Raw genomic sequence first — 19,965 nt, forward strand, 5'->3', positions numbered from 1 at the left:
ACAAACTCCTGTTAATATTTCAGGTACAAGGCTCTCTCTCGCCTAGAGGAGGACCGTAAGGTGATGATTCTCAACCATCTCGGCTTCATCCAGTGTCCATCCAAGGATCGGTGCTACTTCCGGGAAAACTGTGTCGACCTGCAGTCCCACAAACTACTGTCCTCCAGGTCATCCAGGTAAGCTGCATCAGGTCCTCTGTCACCTGACGTCATTCTTCAGACCGATACACATGTGGCTTATTATCCCCCACCGCAAGTTTAACGCAGAGCAGGGGATATAGTATTAGGCTTCGTCCATCCATACGTACGAATTGGAATATCCTAAGAAACCATTGACTGGATTTTTTTTTCATTTTTTGGTATCTAGGTTTATGGCAGTAAAATAGGCCCCAGTCAGGTTTGGTGACCTTGACCTTCATCTCAAGGTCACAAGGGGACATTAGCATTTTACCTTGTCAGCGAGATATCGCAGGAACCGTTCATTGGCTTTTCTTTATATTCAACACCAAGCTTTATCTAGATAAGGATGCAGGGCCCAGTCGATTTGGTGACCTTCAGTTGATTTTCAAGGTCACAGCGACTTTTTCAGGAGTTTCATATACTGTTCAAGGTCTAAGTGACTCTTCAAAATATTTTTGTTTGAACAACTGCAGTGCAAGATAGCAAGAGAGTTTTAGAATAATGTTTTTGTTGACATTTTACTTCATCGTAAACTAGTACCTTCACTTTCATTTCTTTTTAAGTTTGACTTGATCATATGCGGCAGAGAATTATGTCACCTTAGTGACAATGCTTGTTTTAATAATTATGAGGGTGAAAATATTGGGGGTCATATTTTTCATATGATGCCATACGGCAAAATATCACTTTGTTTCGGTAACTTGGTGTCATGACCTATCCTATGGCATCATGTTTCTTTTGTGACATTTCGTTGTACATGCGGCTACAGCAGATAGCCAGGCTATGTTTGAAAGTCAATTTGTTTTTAGTGTCCCCAGTTTGAAGTCTTTCATAATAAACAGAATGTTATATTCGTGCCCAGTCAACGGTAAATCAATCGCTCTCACTTGAGAAATATCAACATTTAGGCACTTGTGTTGTAAACATAGCATGAAATGGGGACTCATATAATGTCCTTTATGTTGTCACTGTTTTCCAGTGGTCAAGTAGACAGGTTCATGTCGTGTTCTGGCTCTTTATCTTTGTGTGTATGTTGCAGGCCGGAGGTGGTCCAGTCGTGTGAGGTCGAAGATGGGTCAGAGCGGTGTCTCAACCTGGTGCTGCTTGGCAAGGACGGACTCGCCAAAGATGTCAACCTGGCTATCAGGGTTAGTTCCCAGCTCTTTTTGTCTGGAGTCCCGAAGGGAGTCCATATTTGAACAGGTTCCCAGGAGCAGGAGATTACTGTGGTCAGACATATCACATTTTCAGAATTTCAGAATAAGATGGGCTTCTAAAGATAAGTTGGAAACTTCTGAAGTGTTTTCAAGCATGTCTTCCAGTCATGCAGTTTCTGGTCTATCCTAGAGTTGTAAAGGCATCAATGACAGAATAGGGTAAGGACAATGAATATCTTTATAAGGGAGTCTGAGAAAATTGATATTTACTCTTTACTGTTTCAGAATAGGTATAGGTGAAATGTAGACTTGCAGAGTCTGTAAACTTAATATGTTCCCTTTACTGTTTCAGAATCTATGTACAGACGATGAATATGTTCATGAAAGTGTCAACTACAGCCTAGACTATCGGCCAATAGATGGCGACGTCAGTTTGGAGCATAATGCATTAGCTACAGCTAACTTCAAACCACATGGTAAGGACATACATGGTTCCCCAATACTTTTCTCCTTTTCCATTCATTGAGAGTCACTGACACTCTACAGTGTTATTGAATCAGAAAATAATATCTATAAACAGAGTAAGTGTGACATGTAGTATTGGTTACAAGGACTGTAACGATGCATTGACCCATCAATGGATTGCACTTGTTGAGTGTCCAATAACAATAAATCCATGGTAGAAATGAAAAACTATTGATGCAGCGATAGTATCTGTGGCTATTGATCGTGTAGTAGTTGACTTCCGTTGGTAAATGCACAGTGCAATATACAGGAAGTGCTAGATTCATTCACTGTGATTTAGAGTTATCCGCCCTTGCTACTTCTTAAACAATCATGACTATTTACATGATCTGGGTTCTAACTTTCTTAAAAGGGACTGAAACTTCTTCAGTCTTTCCATAAATATATTTGAGAAATGACTTCAAAGGAGACAATTCAAAGGTAGAAAAAATAGTGCAATATATAGTGCAATATACCCCCAATAGACAGCCCTACTGATTACAGATCTGATTGTGTGCTGCCCTGTGTTTCAGGATGTGTGTGTGTCTACAACTCCTTGCACACTCTCACGTATGTGCGGGAGAGTCTGGAACGCTCACTGTTCACTGATCTCGAGCAGGATGTACAGGCCCTCAACGGGATGCCCATTGCAGTCATTCAAGCATATAATTCTAGTCAAAGTGACAAGGAGCGAGAGATACTCCACGATGATGGCCAGAATCTTGCCAAAAGGTCAGCTGCAGTGACGATTTTCATAGACAACACATACATCGATGTAAACTTTATTGTCATGAATTAGTTATTGGAAACTTGCAATGATCAGTTAAAGATATGTTTGGAATTTTCATTTGATAACATTGGAAATTGGTTGCATAATACAAGTGAGTTATCGACACATAGTAGCCAACTGTAAATGTATTAATTTAGCCATAATTTTGTTGAAAGATTTGCCAATCCACAGGCTTGAAAACAGGTATAGCGTAGTTACACATAAAGTAAGGCCACTGTTTAGCCTTACTCTGACTGCTACTAAAATTATCTTGTGTTGTTTAACATCTGATAGCAAGTCTGTAGAGTTACCTCTGTGCAGTGGAGAAAGTCAACTTATATTAGGTTTCTGTATTTGAAATAGAAACGAAGATATAAATTATTTTGTAGATTATCATCCAGGTTTGGTGTCTTTACCTGATAATTGTAGCAATATACTAACTGTAGCTGATTCATCTATACTGGTTTCTTAGGTTACATGGTGAATTCATCAACATTCCTGAGGACATAGATGAGGCCTCACATACACAGTTCGACAGCTGTCAGATCCACCGGGCGCTTCAGGCTGTCATTCGCCGGTGCTCATCAAGCATGGGAGGCTGGCTCCTCTCAGAGCATGCACAGCCAGATATCAGGTGAGCTAACACAGCATGTCCCTCCTAGATGGTGCTATACATGTGACACAAACCATGATGTTCAAGGTAGAAGATCACTTGTTGACTTCATTATGCGAAACTGTATATCAAATGTTCATCTAACATGAACCTCAAGACCAACCGTTCTACATGCTAATGATAAAGAATAATATGTCAGACAGCATGTGGTACTGAGGTTACTCTTCGAACCAAAGACATGTAATTTGAAGTATGTTTGAAACACAGTCTTTGTCTCCTTAACTTTGATTTGGCTTGGAAAATGCTGACACATGGAATCCTAAATGTTCGTACGAATGGTTTTCTTACTGTCGGCTGTAAGCAGCTATGCTTTTCAGAAGTGTAACTGTGCGAGAGTTGAACATGATGTACTTAATATTTTATTATGCTTGAGACATGACCTGTGAGACTGTGGTGTCGGCGTTCAAAATTTAGGAGGAAACCTGCCCTAGACTGCATTCTTTTCACCAACGGTGACGCACAGATTTCTGTAGGTGGGCAGATTGTTGTATGCTGTTTGTAACAAGCCAATAGACACTGAGATATGATCTTGTGGAATATTCCTGCAGCTCAAACCTTATATGCGTACATTTCACAATGGCGGCTTTTCCCGTCCCAAGATGTCAAAGAGCGTCATGCCAATCTTGCCCACAATTTCTTATTTTGACTACGTTCCCATATTGTTTTACATAAACAATTAACTATTTGCATTTGTTAATGATGGATAGCACCAGGGGAGCAGGGCCGTATCACCTTTCTCATCATATGATATTTTTATCTTACACGTGTTCATGGTATAATCATGGTATAAACAATATAGTGGAATATATTTTTGTGGAGATTTCTGTGGAAAGAGGATTGGTTGCAGAATTACATCCCTTTTGTGTCTACTGTTCCTCTGCTATCACTGATCATAGCCTTGTGAATCCACTTGGAAGCATATCTACAGAATCCTTTCTTAAACCCCTAGGCCTAGATTCTTGAAGTTGTCTTAGGGCTATGGTAGTCATAAGTGCCATACATTAACCTAACTTACAACTAATTTAGATGTTAAAAGAACTTCCTTAGGACAGTAGTCTATCTCGTATATATGTTACAATGTCCACAGTTTAATGATGATAGAAGTAACATACCCCTACTTTATTAAACCCTCAAAGTTTGCCAGTTGTCTGGTCGGCAGTGTTACTTTCCTTACCTTTCAGAATCCTTTGTGCAATGGTATTTGGTTTTCCTGTGTTAATTTGGTTTACCTGGAATTATCTATCCTGGCATGGGTGTCAGCCTGATTTGTCGACAAATGAAAATTATGGTGTTACTTATCGTCAACAGAGTAAAAACCCGGAGTCTCAACATAGCGTGATCAACAAACAGTGACTGTGTTAAAGAATGTTTGCTTAGTGACTTAGTCAATCTTGAGTAATTGAATAAAGTTAACCTTTTTAAAAATTTGTAAGAGAAATAAGGTTGCAAACAGAGTACATGTGTATTATTTTATGTTATGCACATACCATGAGGAAATGAATTAACTTTGTGTTTTCAACAGTTTGTAAGAGAATTAAGGTTGTAAACAAACTATTATTTTACGTTATGGAAGTGGAAAGATTCCCATTTTGGAGTTTCACATGCCACAAAACAAAATAAATCCTAGAAATTATGTTGTGAAATGGGTGTAGCAGGATTTTTGAAATCCTGTTGAAACCATGTATTATTTGGGAATGTATAATAGATCAGAAAAATGTTGATATCACTGTCAAAATGGCAAATGCTATGGCGTGGGGTACACTGACTGACAACATTAATGGAGGTCAGAATCTTTACCACAATGGAGTCAGAGTCAACAGACGCAGAGCTCAGAAAAAAACCCAGCTGATGTACAGATGCCACCTGTCCATCATATTTGGCTGAAGGCTAGCCTTCTTGCCGACAGACTTACTGACTTGAACTACACAGACCACGTGTCAGAGCTGCTTCATCTTGGCTGAACATTCAGATTACTGAAACGGACTTAATCATCACAATTCTCAAATGTTAATACCTTTTTCACTTATATAATATGTATCTATGTCAAAATATATTGTGTGAATATATACCGCCAGAATAACGCTATATACCCCGTTACTTAGGGTTATATAATAATCATATGGTGCACTGTTGATATCACACTGTGTTTTTAATTGGTTTGTTAATTGTGACATTGGGCGTCAAGTCACTCATGGAACATCATCTCCCTTTCCCCAGATTGTTGACAAGTAATTTGGACGTTTGTTTGTTGTTGTCAACAGTCCAGGTATAAACCCTGGCATGACAACAATGACAATGTTTCTAATTCCCTATATATTTGATCAGTGATGATCATCTCTAAAGGCTGTTCACTTATCTAGAGAATATCAAACCGCTTTATCGTGTTTGCCATGTCTACTCCGTTCACATTGTTTAATATTTTTGGGCATGTTTTTGTAACTTGTTTTCTTGCACTTTGATGTCCACCTTCTCTCATTGTATAATTAGGGCATAACTGTACAGTGTTTCATGAACTGGAGACAAGTGCTTACAGTTAAATTTATGATACTGATTTGCCTTTTATTTAACCCAAGTCCATCCATTTTAGTTATACTAGGGGAGTTAATTGAAGACGGAGGGCTGCCATATATAACGATGCCCTGAAATACTGCATTGCCCTTATAGACCGATCACAACTCGTGGTGTGTACTAAGTTGAATTAGAATGTTTCTTTTTTTTCATACTTCTGATTGTATGATGAATTTAGCCATGTTTTCTGTAGATGTAATTGTTTCTGCTGTTTGTTCTGTTCAGGATATCTGTGTGCATGATGTGCGGTGATGAGTTCACGGTGGACGTCCCACTGGGACCCTTCTTGAATAATGAATTCTGTAGAGTGTCACCTAAAGCACCCCATCTCATTACTCTGGACACTTTCCTGGAGTATCAGAAACAGCGAATAGAAATAGAAGTGTCATCTTACCATGGGGACAGCCACGCCCTTCAACAAGTCACTCATGGCTACATTCTTGTATACTCCGCCAAACGGAAAGCTTCTCTTATGACGCTCAGGTTAGTTGATAGTCCTCAAGATCTGGACTCAGTCTAAGTAAACTTATCCTCGGTACTTTTTATTACACTCCACTAATGAGTCTAACAAAACCTTATGGGAGGTCGTGTCAGGAAACTTTGAGATTGACCAATCAGAACACTGCTTACCAAATCATGAAAGTACACATTCACAAATACCTTTTGAACTTTTTATCTCGAAAAGGTTCGTACACGAACGATTCCGAATGCTATTTAGCGTACGCTCGCTTCTGGGTTGATGCACACGGCATACGTACAACCATGACAACGGTGAGTAAACAGTCGCTGAAAATTGTGTTTTTGGTAATATTCAAGGTTGTTATCTTGCGGAAATATTAGCGAATGGTAACCATGTCAACAGAAACCCCAGAGCGTATATACTGCAGTTCAAATAACTGTGTTATATGTGGATTTTTGTTTGTGGAGAGATCTGTGTCAGTGACCTGAATATTTTGAAAGTCCCTCTGATCCGTAAATAGTAGCCGTTGTCTGATTGGTTAAATCTACTTAACAGTCTTGCGTTTGATTGGACGGTCATTGGTTGCTTAAAGGTTACCTGACGCGACCTTCTATTAGGTTTTTTTAGACTCAGTGGTGGAGTGTAATGAAATACACTGAGACTAAGTTTACTTAGACTGGATCTTGACTAGAATTACTCCTTAATGGCAAGAGGTGACAGACAACACTGGGTATTCAAGCTGACTTAGTTGATGTATGAGTGATCTGAATTTAGACCACTGTAGACCAGACAATCCAGTGATACACCTAACCTACTTTGGAGATAAAAGATTTTTGTATTCTTAATCAAAATTCCATGTTTCATGGATATTTTAACTTTGTTGTTTGCTTATGATTTCTTGCTTTACCAGAAGTGTGTAAAGATGTCTTGAGGAAAGTGCAGTTCACATGGGTTTTTTGATTGGTAAATCAGTTGTCTGATTTCTTGAAAGGCCTGCACAAACCTCATTCACTTAATGTGTGTCCAGCCCTGTTCATTATATGTCCACAATATTTTCAGAGCATTTGCTTTGCGTCTCCCCAATGTGCCTAAACTGATCCTGGCAGTATCAGACAGCAGTGGTGCGTCGTCCTTCTACTCCAGTCAGTACAGTCAACGTCTCATCACCGATGGCAACTCGCTGGCAGACCGCATTGCCGCTCACTTCATGACCACCACGGCCAACTTCACACAACAGAGTGAGTATCCACAAGGAGCTCCGCCTTGCTGCAACTTCCTGCTTATAGAAGTAGATATACCTGTACAGTGCTTGGGTGGTTGGTAGGACAGGGGTAGAGGTACTTGATATGGTTGTAGGCCAGAAGTAGATATACCTGTACAGTGCTAGGGTGGTAGGGCAGGGGTAGAGATATGTGCTATGGTTGTAGACCAATCATAGAGATATTTGGTGTTAGGGATAGGCCAGTAGTAGCGGTATTTGTTCAGAGCTAGGGTTGTAGGCCAGTAGTAGCGGTATTTGTTCAGAGCTAGGGTTGTAGGCCAGAAGAAAAGATATTTGTACAGAGCTAGGGTTGTAGGCCAGTAGTAGAGGTATTTGTACAGAGCGAGGGTTGTAGGCCAGTAGTAGCGGTATTTGTTCAGAGCTAGGATTGTAGGCCAGTAGTAGCGGTATTTGTTCAGAGCTAGAGTTGTAGGCCAGAAGAAGAGATATTTGTACAGAGCTAGGGTTGTAGGCCAGTAGTAGCGGTATTTGTACAGAGCTAGGATTGTAGGCCAGTAGTAGCGGTATTTGTTCAGAGCTAGGGTTGTAGGCCAGTAGTAGCTGTATTTGTTCAGAGCTAGGGTTGTAGGCCAGAAGAAAAGATATTTGTACAGAGCTAGGGTTGTAAGCCAGTAGTAGCGGTATTTGTACAGAGCTAGGATTGTAGGCCAGTAGTAGCGGTATTTGTTCAGAGCTAGGATTGTAGGCCAGTAGTTGCGGTATTTGTTCAGAGCTAGGGTTGTAGGCCAGAAGAAAAGATTTTTGTACAGAGCTAGGGTTGTAGGCCAGAAGAAGAGATATTTGTACAGAGCTAGGGTTGTAGGCCAGAAGAAGAGGTATTTGTACAGAGCTAGGGTTGTAGGCCAGAAGAAGAGATATTTGTACAGAGCTAGGGTTGTAGGCCAGTAGTAGCGGTATTTGTTCAGAGCTAGGATTGTAGGCCAGTAGTAGCGGTATTTGTTCAGAGCTAGGGTTGTAAGCCAGTAGTAGCTGTATTTGTTCAGAGCTAGGGTTGTAGGCCAGAAGAAGAGATATTTGTACAGAGCTAGGGTTGTAGGCCAGTAGTAGAGGTATTTGTACAGAGCTAGGGTTGTCAGTCAGAAGAGATATTTGTACAGAGCTAGAGTTGTAGGCCAGTAGTAGAGGTATTTGTTCAGAGCTAGGGTTGTAGGCCAGTAGTAGAGGTATTTGTACAGAGCGAGGGTTGTAGGCCAGTAGTAGCGGTATTTGTTCAGAGCTAGGATTGTAGGCCAGTAGTAGCGGTATTTGTTCAGAGCTAGGATTGTAGGCCAGAAGAAGAGATATTTGTACAGAGCTAGGGTTGTAGGCCAGTAGTAGCGGTATTTGTACAGAGCTAGGATTGTAGGCCAGTAGTAGCGGTATTTGTTCAGAGCTAGGGTTGTAGGCCAGTAGTAGCGGTATTTGTTCAGAGCTAGGGTTGTAGGCCAGAAGAAAAGATATTTGTACAGTGCTAGGGTTGTAGGCCAGTAGTAGCGGTATTTGTACAGAGCTAGGGTTGTAGGCCAGTAGTAGCGGTATTTGTTCAGAGCTAGGATTGGAGGCCAGTAGTAGCGGTATTTGTTCAGAGCTAGGGTTGTAGGCCAGAAGAAAAGATATTTGTACAGAGCTAGGGTTGTAGGCCAGAAGAAGAGATATTTGTACAGAGCTAGGGTTGTAGGCCAGAAGAAGAGGTATTTGTACAGAGCTAGGGTTGTAGGCCAGAAGAAGAGATATTTGTACAGAGCTAGGGTTGTAGGCCAGTAGTAGCGGTATTTGTTCAGAGCTAGGATTGTAGGCCAGTAGTAGCGGTATTTGTTCAGAGCTAGGGTTGTAGGCCAGTAGTAGCTGTATTTGTTCAGAGCTAGGGTTGTAGGCCAGAAGAAGAGATATTTGTACAGAGCTAGGGTTGTAGGCCAGTAGTAGAGGTATTTGTACAGAGCTAGGGTTGTCGGTCAGAAGAGATATTTGTACAGAGCTAGAGTTGTAGGCCAGTAGTAGAGGTATTTGTTCAGAGCTAGGGTTGTAGGCCAGTAGTAGAAGTATTTGTTAAGAGCTAGAGTTGTAGGCCAGTAGTAGCGGTATTTGTTCAGAGCTAGGGTTGTAGGCCAGTAGTAGCGGTATTTGTTCAGAGCTAGGGTTGTAGGCCAGTAGTAGAAGTATTTGTTCAGAGCTTGAGTTGTAGGCCTGTAGTAGAGGTGTTTGTACAGAGCTAGGGTAGTAAGCCAGTAGTAGCGGTATTTGTTCAGAGCTAGGGTTGTAAGCCAGTAGTAGCGGTATTTGTTCAGAGCTAGGGTTGTAGGCCAGTAGTAGAGGTATTTGTACAGTGCTAGGGTTGTAGGCCAGTAGTAGAGATATTTGTACAGAGCTAGGGTTGTAGGCCAATAGCAGAGGTATTTGTACAGAGCAAGGGTTGTTGGCCAGTAGTAGAGGTATTTGTACAGTGCTAGGGTTGTAGGCCAGAAGTAGAGATATTTGTACAGAGCTAGGGTTGTAGGCCAGAAGAAAAGATATTTGTACAGAGCTAGGGTTGTAGGTGAATAGTAGAGATATTTGTACAGAGCTAGGGTTGTAGGCCAATAGCAGAGGTATTTGTACAGAGCTAGGGTTGTAGGCCATTAGTAGAGGTATTTGTACAGTGCTAGGGTTGTAGGCCAGAAGTAGAGATATTTGTACAGAGCTAGGGTTGTAGGCCAATAGCAGAGGTATTTGTACAGAGCTAGGGTTGTAGGCCAGTAGTAGTGGTATTTGTACAGTGCTAGGGTTGTAGGCCAGAAGTAGAGATATTTGTACAGAGCTAGGGTTGTAGGCCAGAAGAAGAGATATTTGTACAGAGCTAGGGTTGTAGGTGAATAGTAGAGATATTTGTACAGAGCTAGGGTTGTAGGCCAATAGCAGAGGTATTTGTACAGAGCTAGAGTTGCAGGCCATTAGTAGAACTACTGCCTGGTTGGACAGCAGTACAGACACCTGACCTAGTAGTATGGAGGTACAAATCTGCTGAAATGGCTTTTCTTTGTGAACATGAAGTGATTGGGGAAACAGGTTTTGTCTTATATAACAGTCCAAGAACCAAGAAAGTTCTGTTATCAATACATGCAGACAAGCAATGATCTAAATCGTTTACTTTTTCAAAAATTGTTGCAGAACTGAAATACGTTCCAGTGTCAGTGTACAAAGCCAAGACAAACATGCATGATTAATGAAGACATTTGAATTCATGTTACTAACTGAGCTGTTACCCTTGTGTATGATTTGTTTCCACTATGCCAATGCCATTGTCTCTTTCTGAAAAACAGCTGACTCAGCAGCTTAACAAGGGAGTGCTTGCTGAGCCTAGTGTATTTGATCCTTTGTTTTCTTGCTCCGAGAGATAGTCAGCCATTTAAGCCAGTAGTCTGAGGTTTTTCCACATGATCATTCTTGAGGTTTTCTGTGGTGATGAAATAGCATTTGACTTTGATTTGGGAGCATAGTTGGTGCAAACGCAAGAGCATCGAGATGGTAGCTACAATCATGTTTACACAGACCTCTGATATAATTGTTGGACAAGAAGGAATATAATGAGAATTCAGTTGATGCTTTGCAAAGTTTGCTGAGCATTTGTGTGTATCCCTATCAATGTCCCAACACTCATCCTTCCTCCTCTCCTCCCTGCTGCTGCTGCTGCCTCCTTGTGGACTCGCAGACACGGGAAGTGAGTCTCGTGTACTCTCCATGTTGTCCGCTTTGCTGCATTCTGCACTGTTTCATGTCTTTCTGCACTGTTACATGTTTTCCTGCACGCTTCCATGTATTGCATTGTTACACGTCTTTCTGTATTGTTACATGTCTTTCTGCACAGTTCCATGTCTTTCTACTCTGTTCCATGTCTGTCTGCACTGTTCATGTCTTCCTTGTATGTATGTTAGTTCTATGTATTTCTGCAGTTACATGTTTTTTCTGTGCATTGTAATATTTTTCTTCCAAGTGAATGTTTTCTGCAGTCACATCTGCTGCAAATTTCATGTCAGTATGCACAGTTTGGTTTCTTTCCGCATAGTTTTATTTATTTCTGCACAGTCACATGTCTTTCTGCACAATGTCATGACTTACTTTGTGTTGTCGTGTCAGTTTCTTGTTTTCTGTTCTGTCATTGATGCTGACAGTTTTTGAAGTTGTCAATCTGTTGTTGTGTAGTTGAGTGAAATTCTTACTACAACTCTCAAATAAACACCATGGAATTTCCAAAGTGTTTTTCTACACGAGGTTTTACAAATCTTGAAAGTTATCTGTATCATTAGTTTTTGTTTTCTTTTCATAATAACTTTGCCTTCATAGTCTGTGTAATTTCTGCCCTATCATGTCCAGCTTTTACTTTTGTATTGTGTAATACTCACAGGTGTATGTGTTACCAAAGCAGACGCAATAATTTGTGTAGCTCAGAAAAAAGCTCACACACCATGACAAATCTGAATTACTGTTCAAAGCAGAATTAATCCGTGTTTCTTGTACTTGGTGTTGTCTGCAGAGTTGCTGATAGAGATTTTAAACTTTCTCTCAATTGCTTTTTTTTTCAAATTTTCAATGACAAGTAAGAATTTCTTGACTGTTTGGTATAGGAGAAACCGAACAGGTTTTGGTAGACAGTGTAAAACCAGATGGGGACGGAAATCCCGAGGAGAGTTGCCCCATGGAATTCCCCAATGGTTTTGCATTGTCTACCAAAATTGAGAAGTGTTTTCTGTAACATATATATACTGTCAATGATGGATAATTACAATGTAGATGATCATTTAACAATCACTGAAACACGAGTAAAAGCAATTCCATGACAGTAACTGTGAGGATAATTCAACCCCACTTACTTTGTTGCATGTGATTCTGTATTGTGGTCATGTAGTAAAGCATCTACCTATATATCTGAGAGTTGCAGGTCCAATCTTGCTTACGAAAACATTTGCACTTTGAGCTTAATGTTGAATGTTATTTTTCAATTGATTACAAAAACTTGTGTATCATTTGAATGTTGATGTTAGGAAAAGATGGTTACAAAACGTAACACCTGGGAAGAGGTCTCACTGAGAAAACAAAAACCTCAAATGCAGTTATTCTGGGAAAACAAGAGAAGACTTAATAAATAGTGAGAAGCACACTTAGGTTTATACCTTTAGAGCGAAACACAAGGAAATATGTGACATTACACAGTCTGATATGTTGTGTAAATATCATTTAGATTAGACATTGAAAAAGAAGCCATTGTAAACTCCACAGAGTAAGTTCTTGAGGTCCATGTTGATTCAAGACAAGTACAGTAAATGATCAGTGATCAGTCTGCATTGGTTTGTGAACAGTGAGGATCAAAACACTATAAAGTAGTCATTTGAACAAGGTCTCTTGTGCATCGTCATCATCAATCTATCAGCCTCCTTGTGGAATTTGGCATCAATGTGGATGGCAGAAACCCCTCAGTGTCTTGTGTTCATGAAGGTACACAGATGGCTCAGAGGCTGTCACAGCGTCTGTATAGGTGACCTAGTTTTACAGAGTTGTCACCCCTTGGTGTTCCATGAACCTATAGTTGGGAGTTTAAATCCCAGTTTCACCTGGTCATGTTTGTCAGTATTATACCCCAGGGATTGACTTGGGCCGCGATATCGCGATTTTCTCGCACCAGTTGCTTTAAAATCGCACTCAAATCTACCTGCAGCGATTTAAAATCGCATCCTGCTTACCTGTATGATAGGAAGTTTTTAAATCTGTTTTACTGAGAAAGGATTTGTCGTTATTTTGTCCTGTCAAAGATATTCCCGTTGCTTTCTACCTAATTTTAATCTTCGAAACATAACTTCTTGTATGGAACACCGAACATCGTTACACAGTGCGGCACAAAATGAGCTGCGCTGCAAGGAGTATGGCAAACTCTGAACCCCGCAGTACTGTGTTGTTTATGCACAGTGCGACGGTGTACAGAGTTCGCATTTGGAAGTTGTGTTCTGCAACGTCACACAAAGGGCATCTTCTAACGAAACCATCTTATTCGATATAAAAATCTTTAAATTCTTAAAGACTACGAATGAAAACGAAGAAACAACTTGACCCATTCAACACCGTAGGCCGAAAAATTGGCCAAGACATCGCCAGTCCGCAGGAGCTGTAGGTCGAAAAAACGACCAGTCAGTAGTTGCATCAAAATGATTTATACTTTTCGGAACCTAACTAACATATGATTCATTTATCAAATCTATCACTCTTCATAATGCCTGTCAACACTTATTACATTTAAGATAGCCATATTTATCGACAAGGTTAGAATTGAAAACTATTTTCTTTTTCCGTAGTGTTATTTTTAAAAAAAACTATTCTCACACACATGCTTCGGCAACGGGTCCACATCCGAGTTCTCAGTGAGCAAATCAACAATGCGTAGAGGATATAATTAAACAAATCACATAAACTGAAGAATAAAAGCAACAACAGTAATCATAAAAATTGTCTAAGAACATTATAACTTACTATTTCAAACGTTATTGTGCGATCGTGTCATGTCATTCTTTCTCGTTTGGGGGGGGGAGGGGAACAGTATCCATTGCTGTTATCTGATTGGCTGACTTAGGTCACTTGTCTGAATTTGACCGATCATGATCCTTACTGCAGGCTGAGGCTAAAAAGCGTCATTAGAAACCAATGTTTATCCAATAAACGCGCTTCTTACAACTATGAAAATACTCTAGGCAAGGATACCGTCATTTTGTTGATGTTCAGAGCTTTCGAATGATACCCGCCATCAAACGAATCGCCTCACATGTTCTTCATTATCAGACAAAGATTTTAAAACGGAGGTTTTTCACGCTGTTGTATCACGTTACCAAGCGAATTGCCACTGATATCGGGAAATACACGACCATACATATTACTTCTGAAATCTTTCTAGAATAATTTTCTGATCGTGTATAAATGAACATATGAAAGAAAAAGTGAAGGGGATGTCATGACTTGTTACAAACAGAAAAAACGCTCCAGGTTTTTGTTCCTCCGTGGTTCATCTAGACATACAAATGTCTATGCCTGCATTTTCATTACAAATTAACTTATTTAAGTTGTAGTCGTATTACGTGAAACATATGATAAAAATAACTTTCAGATTTACAAACAGTAAGATTAGTCCTTTCAACTGGTGTATGATATGCAGTAGCAATAATGATTTATAAGTTGATATTTTCTCTTGATAAACATAAACTTCATCTATGACCTCAGAGTTGCTAGGAACTCGGTGTCATGGCAGTTTATGCCGCTGGTTGACTGGTGTTGAAAGAGTTAAGTCGTTGACCTTGATGACAACCAGAATGCAGACACCAATGGTGATGCTAGTAGATCTACAGACTTTTAATTCATTGCAATTCAGGATTGCTTGACTTGAAATTGATTATGACAATGTTTTATTTGTCTCGTTATCTTTTTCTTCTGAACGATCATGAACAGTTAAATCTCATAAGACTTTAAAAAATCTCATGCTTTTGATCCCATGTGAGATTTTATCTCACATGTTTTCTGAGCCAGGTTTATCCCTGATACCCACATACAAGAAACCACAAAGCTATTTCACTCAAAAATGGTTGCTAAGATAGATGTAATTTATTTATTGATTTTAACTATATTAAGCAAATAAAGGTGAACTTGATGAATGAACATGTTTCTACAATAAATATTTTGTTGGTACATACACGTGTGACTTGATGCATAGAAAATATGTATCTTCAAGGACTTTGTCAGAATAAGAAACTTGAGAAAATACTGACATAAGTTGCAGCTGGTATAAGATTGATCCCTCTGTAGTAACAATTTCCAGCAACCTCTGCTGGGCCCGCTTGCACAGAGCAATCTTAGTTACAATCAATCTTAGGCCCCTACAATCAACTTTACAATCACCATACAATTGCTATAATCCACTTGCACAAACACGATCTTAAGACAGCATGGATTTAAGATCGCAATCTTAACTAAGATCGAACTCTTCAACGTTGGAGGTAGAAATTTCTTAAACTCGACTCCTGTCTACAGGTGTCTACAAGTACGCATAGCATTCAGCGCAAATAAAACGTGGAACTGGTTACTGCACGCAACTGACATTCCTTCCTTAATCGCACCTTGCAGTTTTTTCATGAAAACAAAACAAAACAAAGCCCCCCCACCCACCCAAAAAAAAACAACAAACCAACAAGCAAGAAGATAACAAATATGGTAACTCGTACCTCTTGGGCTATTCTCTATTTTTTCTACATTTTAATATTATTTATGAACTAACTGCCATACTGCAACCACAGAAATATCACGTTTTATGATAAAATATTGAAATGCTAACAAGGACATTAACAAATTTGGGTTTTGAGTTACTGACCTAGTACTCATGAAAATTAAAAGAAAACATAGCTATTAAACAAAGTTTCCTTATGATACAACACCTAAATGTACCATGATTTGTCAATGCTTATCAATGAATCTGTGTTTGGCATCTGGTTGGTGTTATTTGGAGTAAAATCCCAAATATATCCCAAAAGCATTAGATGTGTAAGGATATGAAAGTGTGACATGAAAGTGGGAGTGTTGTGGAAAATGCAAATTTCACATGCCTCAGCAAGTGTATTTTCCTGTTTGAAGAATACTTGTATTAGAATGCATAGATTAAAACTCTATTCTCTCGTCAGAAAGAAATATAAATTTGTACGTTAACCAACTGTAGATTATTGACACGTCTTTGATCGAAAAGAAATATATGTGGAGATCTGCGCTGTCACAATATAACATACATTGTATTTAGGCATGGCAGATTTTACAGCAACGGTATAATACGCAAAGGGACACCACTCCCATCTTGCGTAAAACCAAGATTAGCTGCCCTTGAGTTATTGAAAAGGTCATGGCCACTGCTAATCGTATGCAGACACCTTTCGTTAGTATTATCCTTTCCTTGTTTATCAAAAAGGTATGGTGTTCATACTTTTTCCAGCACTTAATCGGGTGAGAATTGTACCCTATGATATCGACTCGGTAATGATGTTGTTCATTACCTCAAATAACGGTATTTCAGACGTTAAAGCGATGTTGCATTCTCCGTGTTGTTGAAGTGTCGAGGCGAATCATACAGTTTTATGCAATATAAAAGCAATCCCCAAGCATAAAGCTAATTATTTACGTGAAACTGACACCAACTTGAACGCCATTTTGCTACTGACTACAATGATCTTAGCTCCTTACAATTGGTTCCGACCAATTGTAAGTTTTGATTGTAACTTACAATGATCTTAGCCTACAATCGCTTTGTGCAAGTGGATGGCGATTGTAGCCGAAGCCTGAGATCGCGATCTTAAGGATTTACAATAATTGTAGCTCTAAGATCGTTTTGTGCAAGTGGGCCCTGGTCATGAGAGGCAGCTGAGGGGATCAGGTGGTCACTGACAGCATCTCCTCATATCCCCATAGAGTGGCATGCTGCTCAACGTGTATCAATCACTGGATTGTCTGGTCAAGATTAGTTATTTTTAAGCCATGTTTACAAACAAAATATTGCTAAGCAAAGTGTTTAAAAGCGATGAAATATGATTAAATGGGCAGTGGTCAGAAAAGGAACTGTCTACTCCATCATCCAGAGAAAATGTGAAAATTCATTCAATAAGTAATTTGAACAGGCTCATTTAATGACAGGCTGTTTTAATATAGCTATCATAGCAGAATATTCCATATTCTGCAGCAATTATGATAATTCGAGGCTAGGATAGTAACTTCTTCCTCCACCAGGTAGAGTGTCTAGTGAAGCGTAACGCACACTTCCATGTTTCAGCAGCAGTATACAACCCATTCTTCAAGGAAGCCTGGGAGAGAAAGGAGGAATCTGAGGACATGTTCCGCGAGCCAGTGGACGAGCAGAGCCCGCCAGCTTACGATGACCGCAGCACCTACATTGACCGAAGACCTCCTGCCCCACTGCCATACAATACTTATCATACCACCAAGAGCAGTACAAGTAATAGGTGGGTAGAATGGTAGGTGAAACGGTACTGTTACATTCCAGATGTTGTGTTGGACTGCCTCAGTTCACTGGAGGGAGTGCTTCCATGATGCTCCTAGTGACACTGATACACTGATAATAGAAGCCAGATTCAAGTCATGAGGGGCACAGTTCCCTTTGGTTCCACAGTTCCCAACTTTGGCACAGACTTGCATAGTTCTTTGCACATTTCTAAGGTTGGACCCAGGTTGGAATAGGCCCCTGTAGCCTGTTTGTCACAGTTTTACAAGGTTATGATAGGTCCTTAAAATGGAGCCGAGATGTCCACATTCCTATTGCACCTGCACTTGGTGGAAAATGCAGTTCAGTGAATGAATGGTAATAGGGAACCCTTGAACATCCAGGCTAATAGTCAGCATGATGGCCGTACGAGACGTACAGACTTGGCTGACAAACTTCATAGCTCAGCTGTGTAGGTTGATGATCATGATTTTGATCACTCAATTGTCTGGTCCAGACTCGACTAGTTACACACTGCCCATGAATATGTGAAGAAAAAGCACATCTAACGGTTCTTATGAAAGTAAATGTCTCCGAATAACTGATAAGTGTTTTTTTTAAACGAATGTTTAAAAAGATCAGAAATACCTTTAATCATCAGTTTTGTGCTTCAAACACACATTCCATGAATCTTGGGAAATCGACATTAAATATGCCGTGCTGATGTACATATTCCTTGAAATATTCTTAAAAGCACTGGATATAAGATCAACAGTATTTTGTGTGTGAAATCTTTGGAAGTTTACGTGTGACATCATGGATATAGCACAGGTTAGGTTCTAATGCGATATTGAGACAATGGCAGAACAATGTGATGACATCACTGGGTGTTTATTAGAAGCAACATGGAAACACACCTTCCCTGAGTATTGTATCCATTTGTCTATGTGTTCCCATCCTGCTGTTATTTATGTCTCATTTCACAGATGTCCTTCTTATGGAAATTGGTCACTTGATCAGAGAAAAGTCGAACACAGATGATGGATTGGTTGGATATACATGCATTGCTGCATTAACTGAAATTAAAAAATAGTTCTATCAATTCACATATCACATGTGAATAATATGTTGAGACTGGAAGACTCCTGATCCTCAGTGTTGTCATAGGTTATTTCTTGTTACGTTAGTTTGTAACAGGAACTATTTTAGAGTAACACCATATTGAAGTTTGTCTTGAATGTTCACAAATTTGAAGGTAAAAATTCCTTCATTCATACTTATCATCATTTCCGCAACAGCCAAAGCACAGAGGACTCAGAGCCTTTGTATGACCAACCCAATCTGTACCAAGGTCGCTACCCTTCCGACAGTGACCATGAACGGGCGTCATCAACATCACCCGTGCCATCAGGGGAAGACATCTACGCAGAGGTTGGACCACAGTCAAATGGTGAACATCTAGTCAGACCGAGCTATGTGAAGACTCGGCAACACATGCATGCAGGTGAGTCCACCATATTGACTTCACCATTGACGAGTGTGTGTCCGATATTCTTGCTACACATGGGGATCTCATCTGGGCTAATCTGACTTCTGACTTTACATTAGGATCTCCTGACTCATCCACACTGACTGAACATGGGTATCTGACTGAACATGGGTATCTGACAAAACATGGATGTTTCCCATGGGTACCTAACTGAACATGGGTATTTCCCATGGGTATCTGACTGAACATGGGTGAATCCAGCTCAATAACTCACCCAGGTTCAACATATGACTATACAAGGATCTCATGATTCCAACAGACTGACTAAACATGGGTATGTCACTGAGTGAATCCAGCTCGATGACTTCACCCAGATGTGTCTTATATAACACGAGAATTTCACACGGTCGAGTTCCTCATGCTACTTTACATGAAGATATCTTGTGATTACTAGATATTGATGGAACATGAGCATCTCACTGGGTGATGTTGCTGTTGTACCATCACACTGACTTAACTTGGAGGTCTCACACAGAATATGATGGACTGTTGTGCTGAAGGTGGAGTGTAAGCTCACAATGACTGCCCAGGACCAGAATTTGGGATGGAAGCGATTAGCAGGCATCTGCAGTCTGTATGTGTACCACCTTAAGTGTCATCAACCGTGAACATCAAGGTTAGAACTGATCTTCAGCAAACCATGCTTGTCATAAGACGTGACTAACAGGATCAGGTGGTCAGGCTTGCTGACTTGGTTGACAAATGTCATCGTATCCCAGTTGCGTAGATCGATGCTTAGCTGTTGCTCACTAGATTGTCTTGTCCAGACTGCTTTATTTACAGACGACTGCCGTAGGGCTGGACTATGGCTGAGTACAGCTAAGTTCACTCACTCTTAGTATTAACTGTAGTTCATGATTTTT

At 40.0% G+C, this 19,965-nt stretch overlaps 1 protein-coding gene across 9 annotated transcripts in view; it reads left to right on the top strand.

Annotated features, from left to right (window-relative positions):
• The window catches only part of LOC137262192 (rho GTPase-activating protein 190-like), a 70,828-nt gene that overhangs the window by 33,353 nt on the left and 17,510 nt on the right, over nt 1-19,965 (top strand). For 6 of the 9 annotated variants that reach the window (XM_067799976.1, XM_067799977.1, XM_067799980.1 and 3 more), the window contains exons 6-14: nt 24-176; nt 1,219-1,327; nt 1,689-1,812; nt 2,374-2,572; nt 3,082-3,243; nt 6,076-6,333; nt 7,370-7,548; nt 17,386-17,587; nt 18,852-19,057. In XM_067799976.1, coding sequence (XP_067656077.1) covers nt 24-176; nt 1,219-1,327; nt 1,689-1,812; nt 2,374-2,572; nt 3,082-3,243; nt 6,076-6,333; nt 7,370-7,548; nt 17,386-17,587; nt 18,852-19,057 — 1,592 coding nt within the window. The remainder of the gene's footprint in view (nt 1-23; nt 177-1,218; nt 1,328-1,688; nt 1,813-2,373; nt 2,573-3,081; nt 3,244-6,075; nt 6,334-7,369; nt 7,549-17,385; nt 17,588-18,851; nt 19,058-19,965) is intronic. The other 3 variants (XM_067799979.1, XM_067799982.1, XM_067799978.1) reach the window with 2 other exon arrangements.

Source organism: Haliotis asinina, chromosome 14, assembly GCF_037392515.1.
Source record: "Haliotis asinina isolate JCU_RB_2024 chromosome 14, JCU_Hal_asi_v2, whole genome shotgun sequence".
Lineage (NCBI taxonomy): Eukaryota > Metazoa > Mollusca > Gastropoda > Lepetellida > Haliotidae > Haliotis > Haliotis asinina.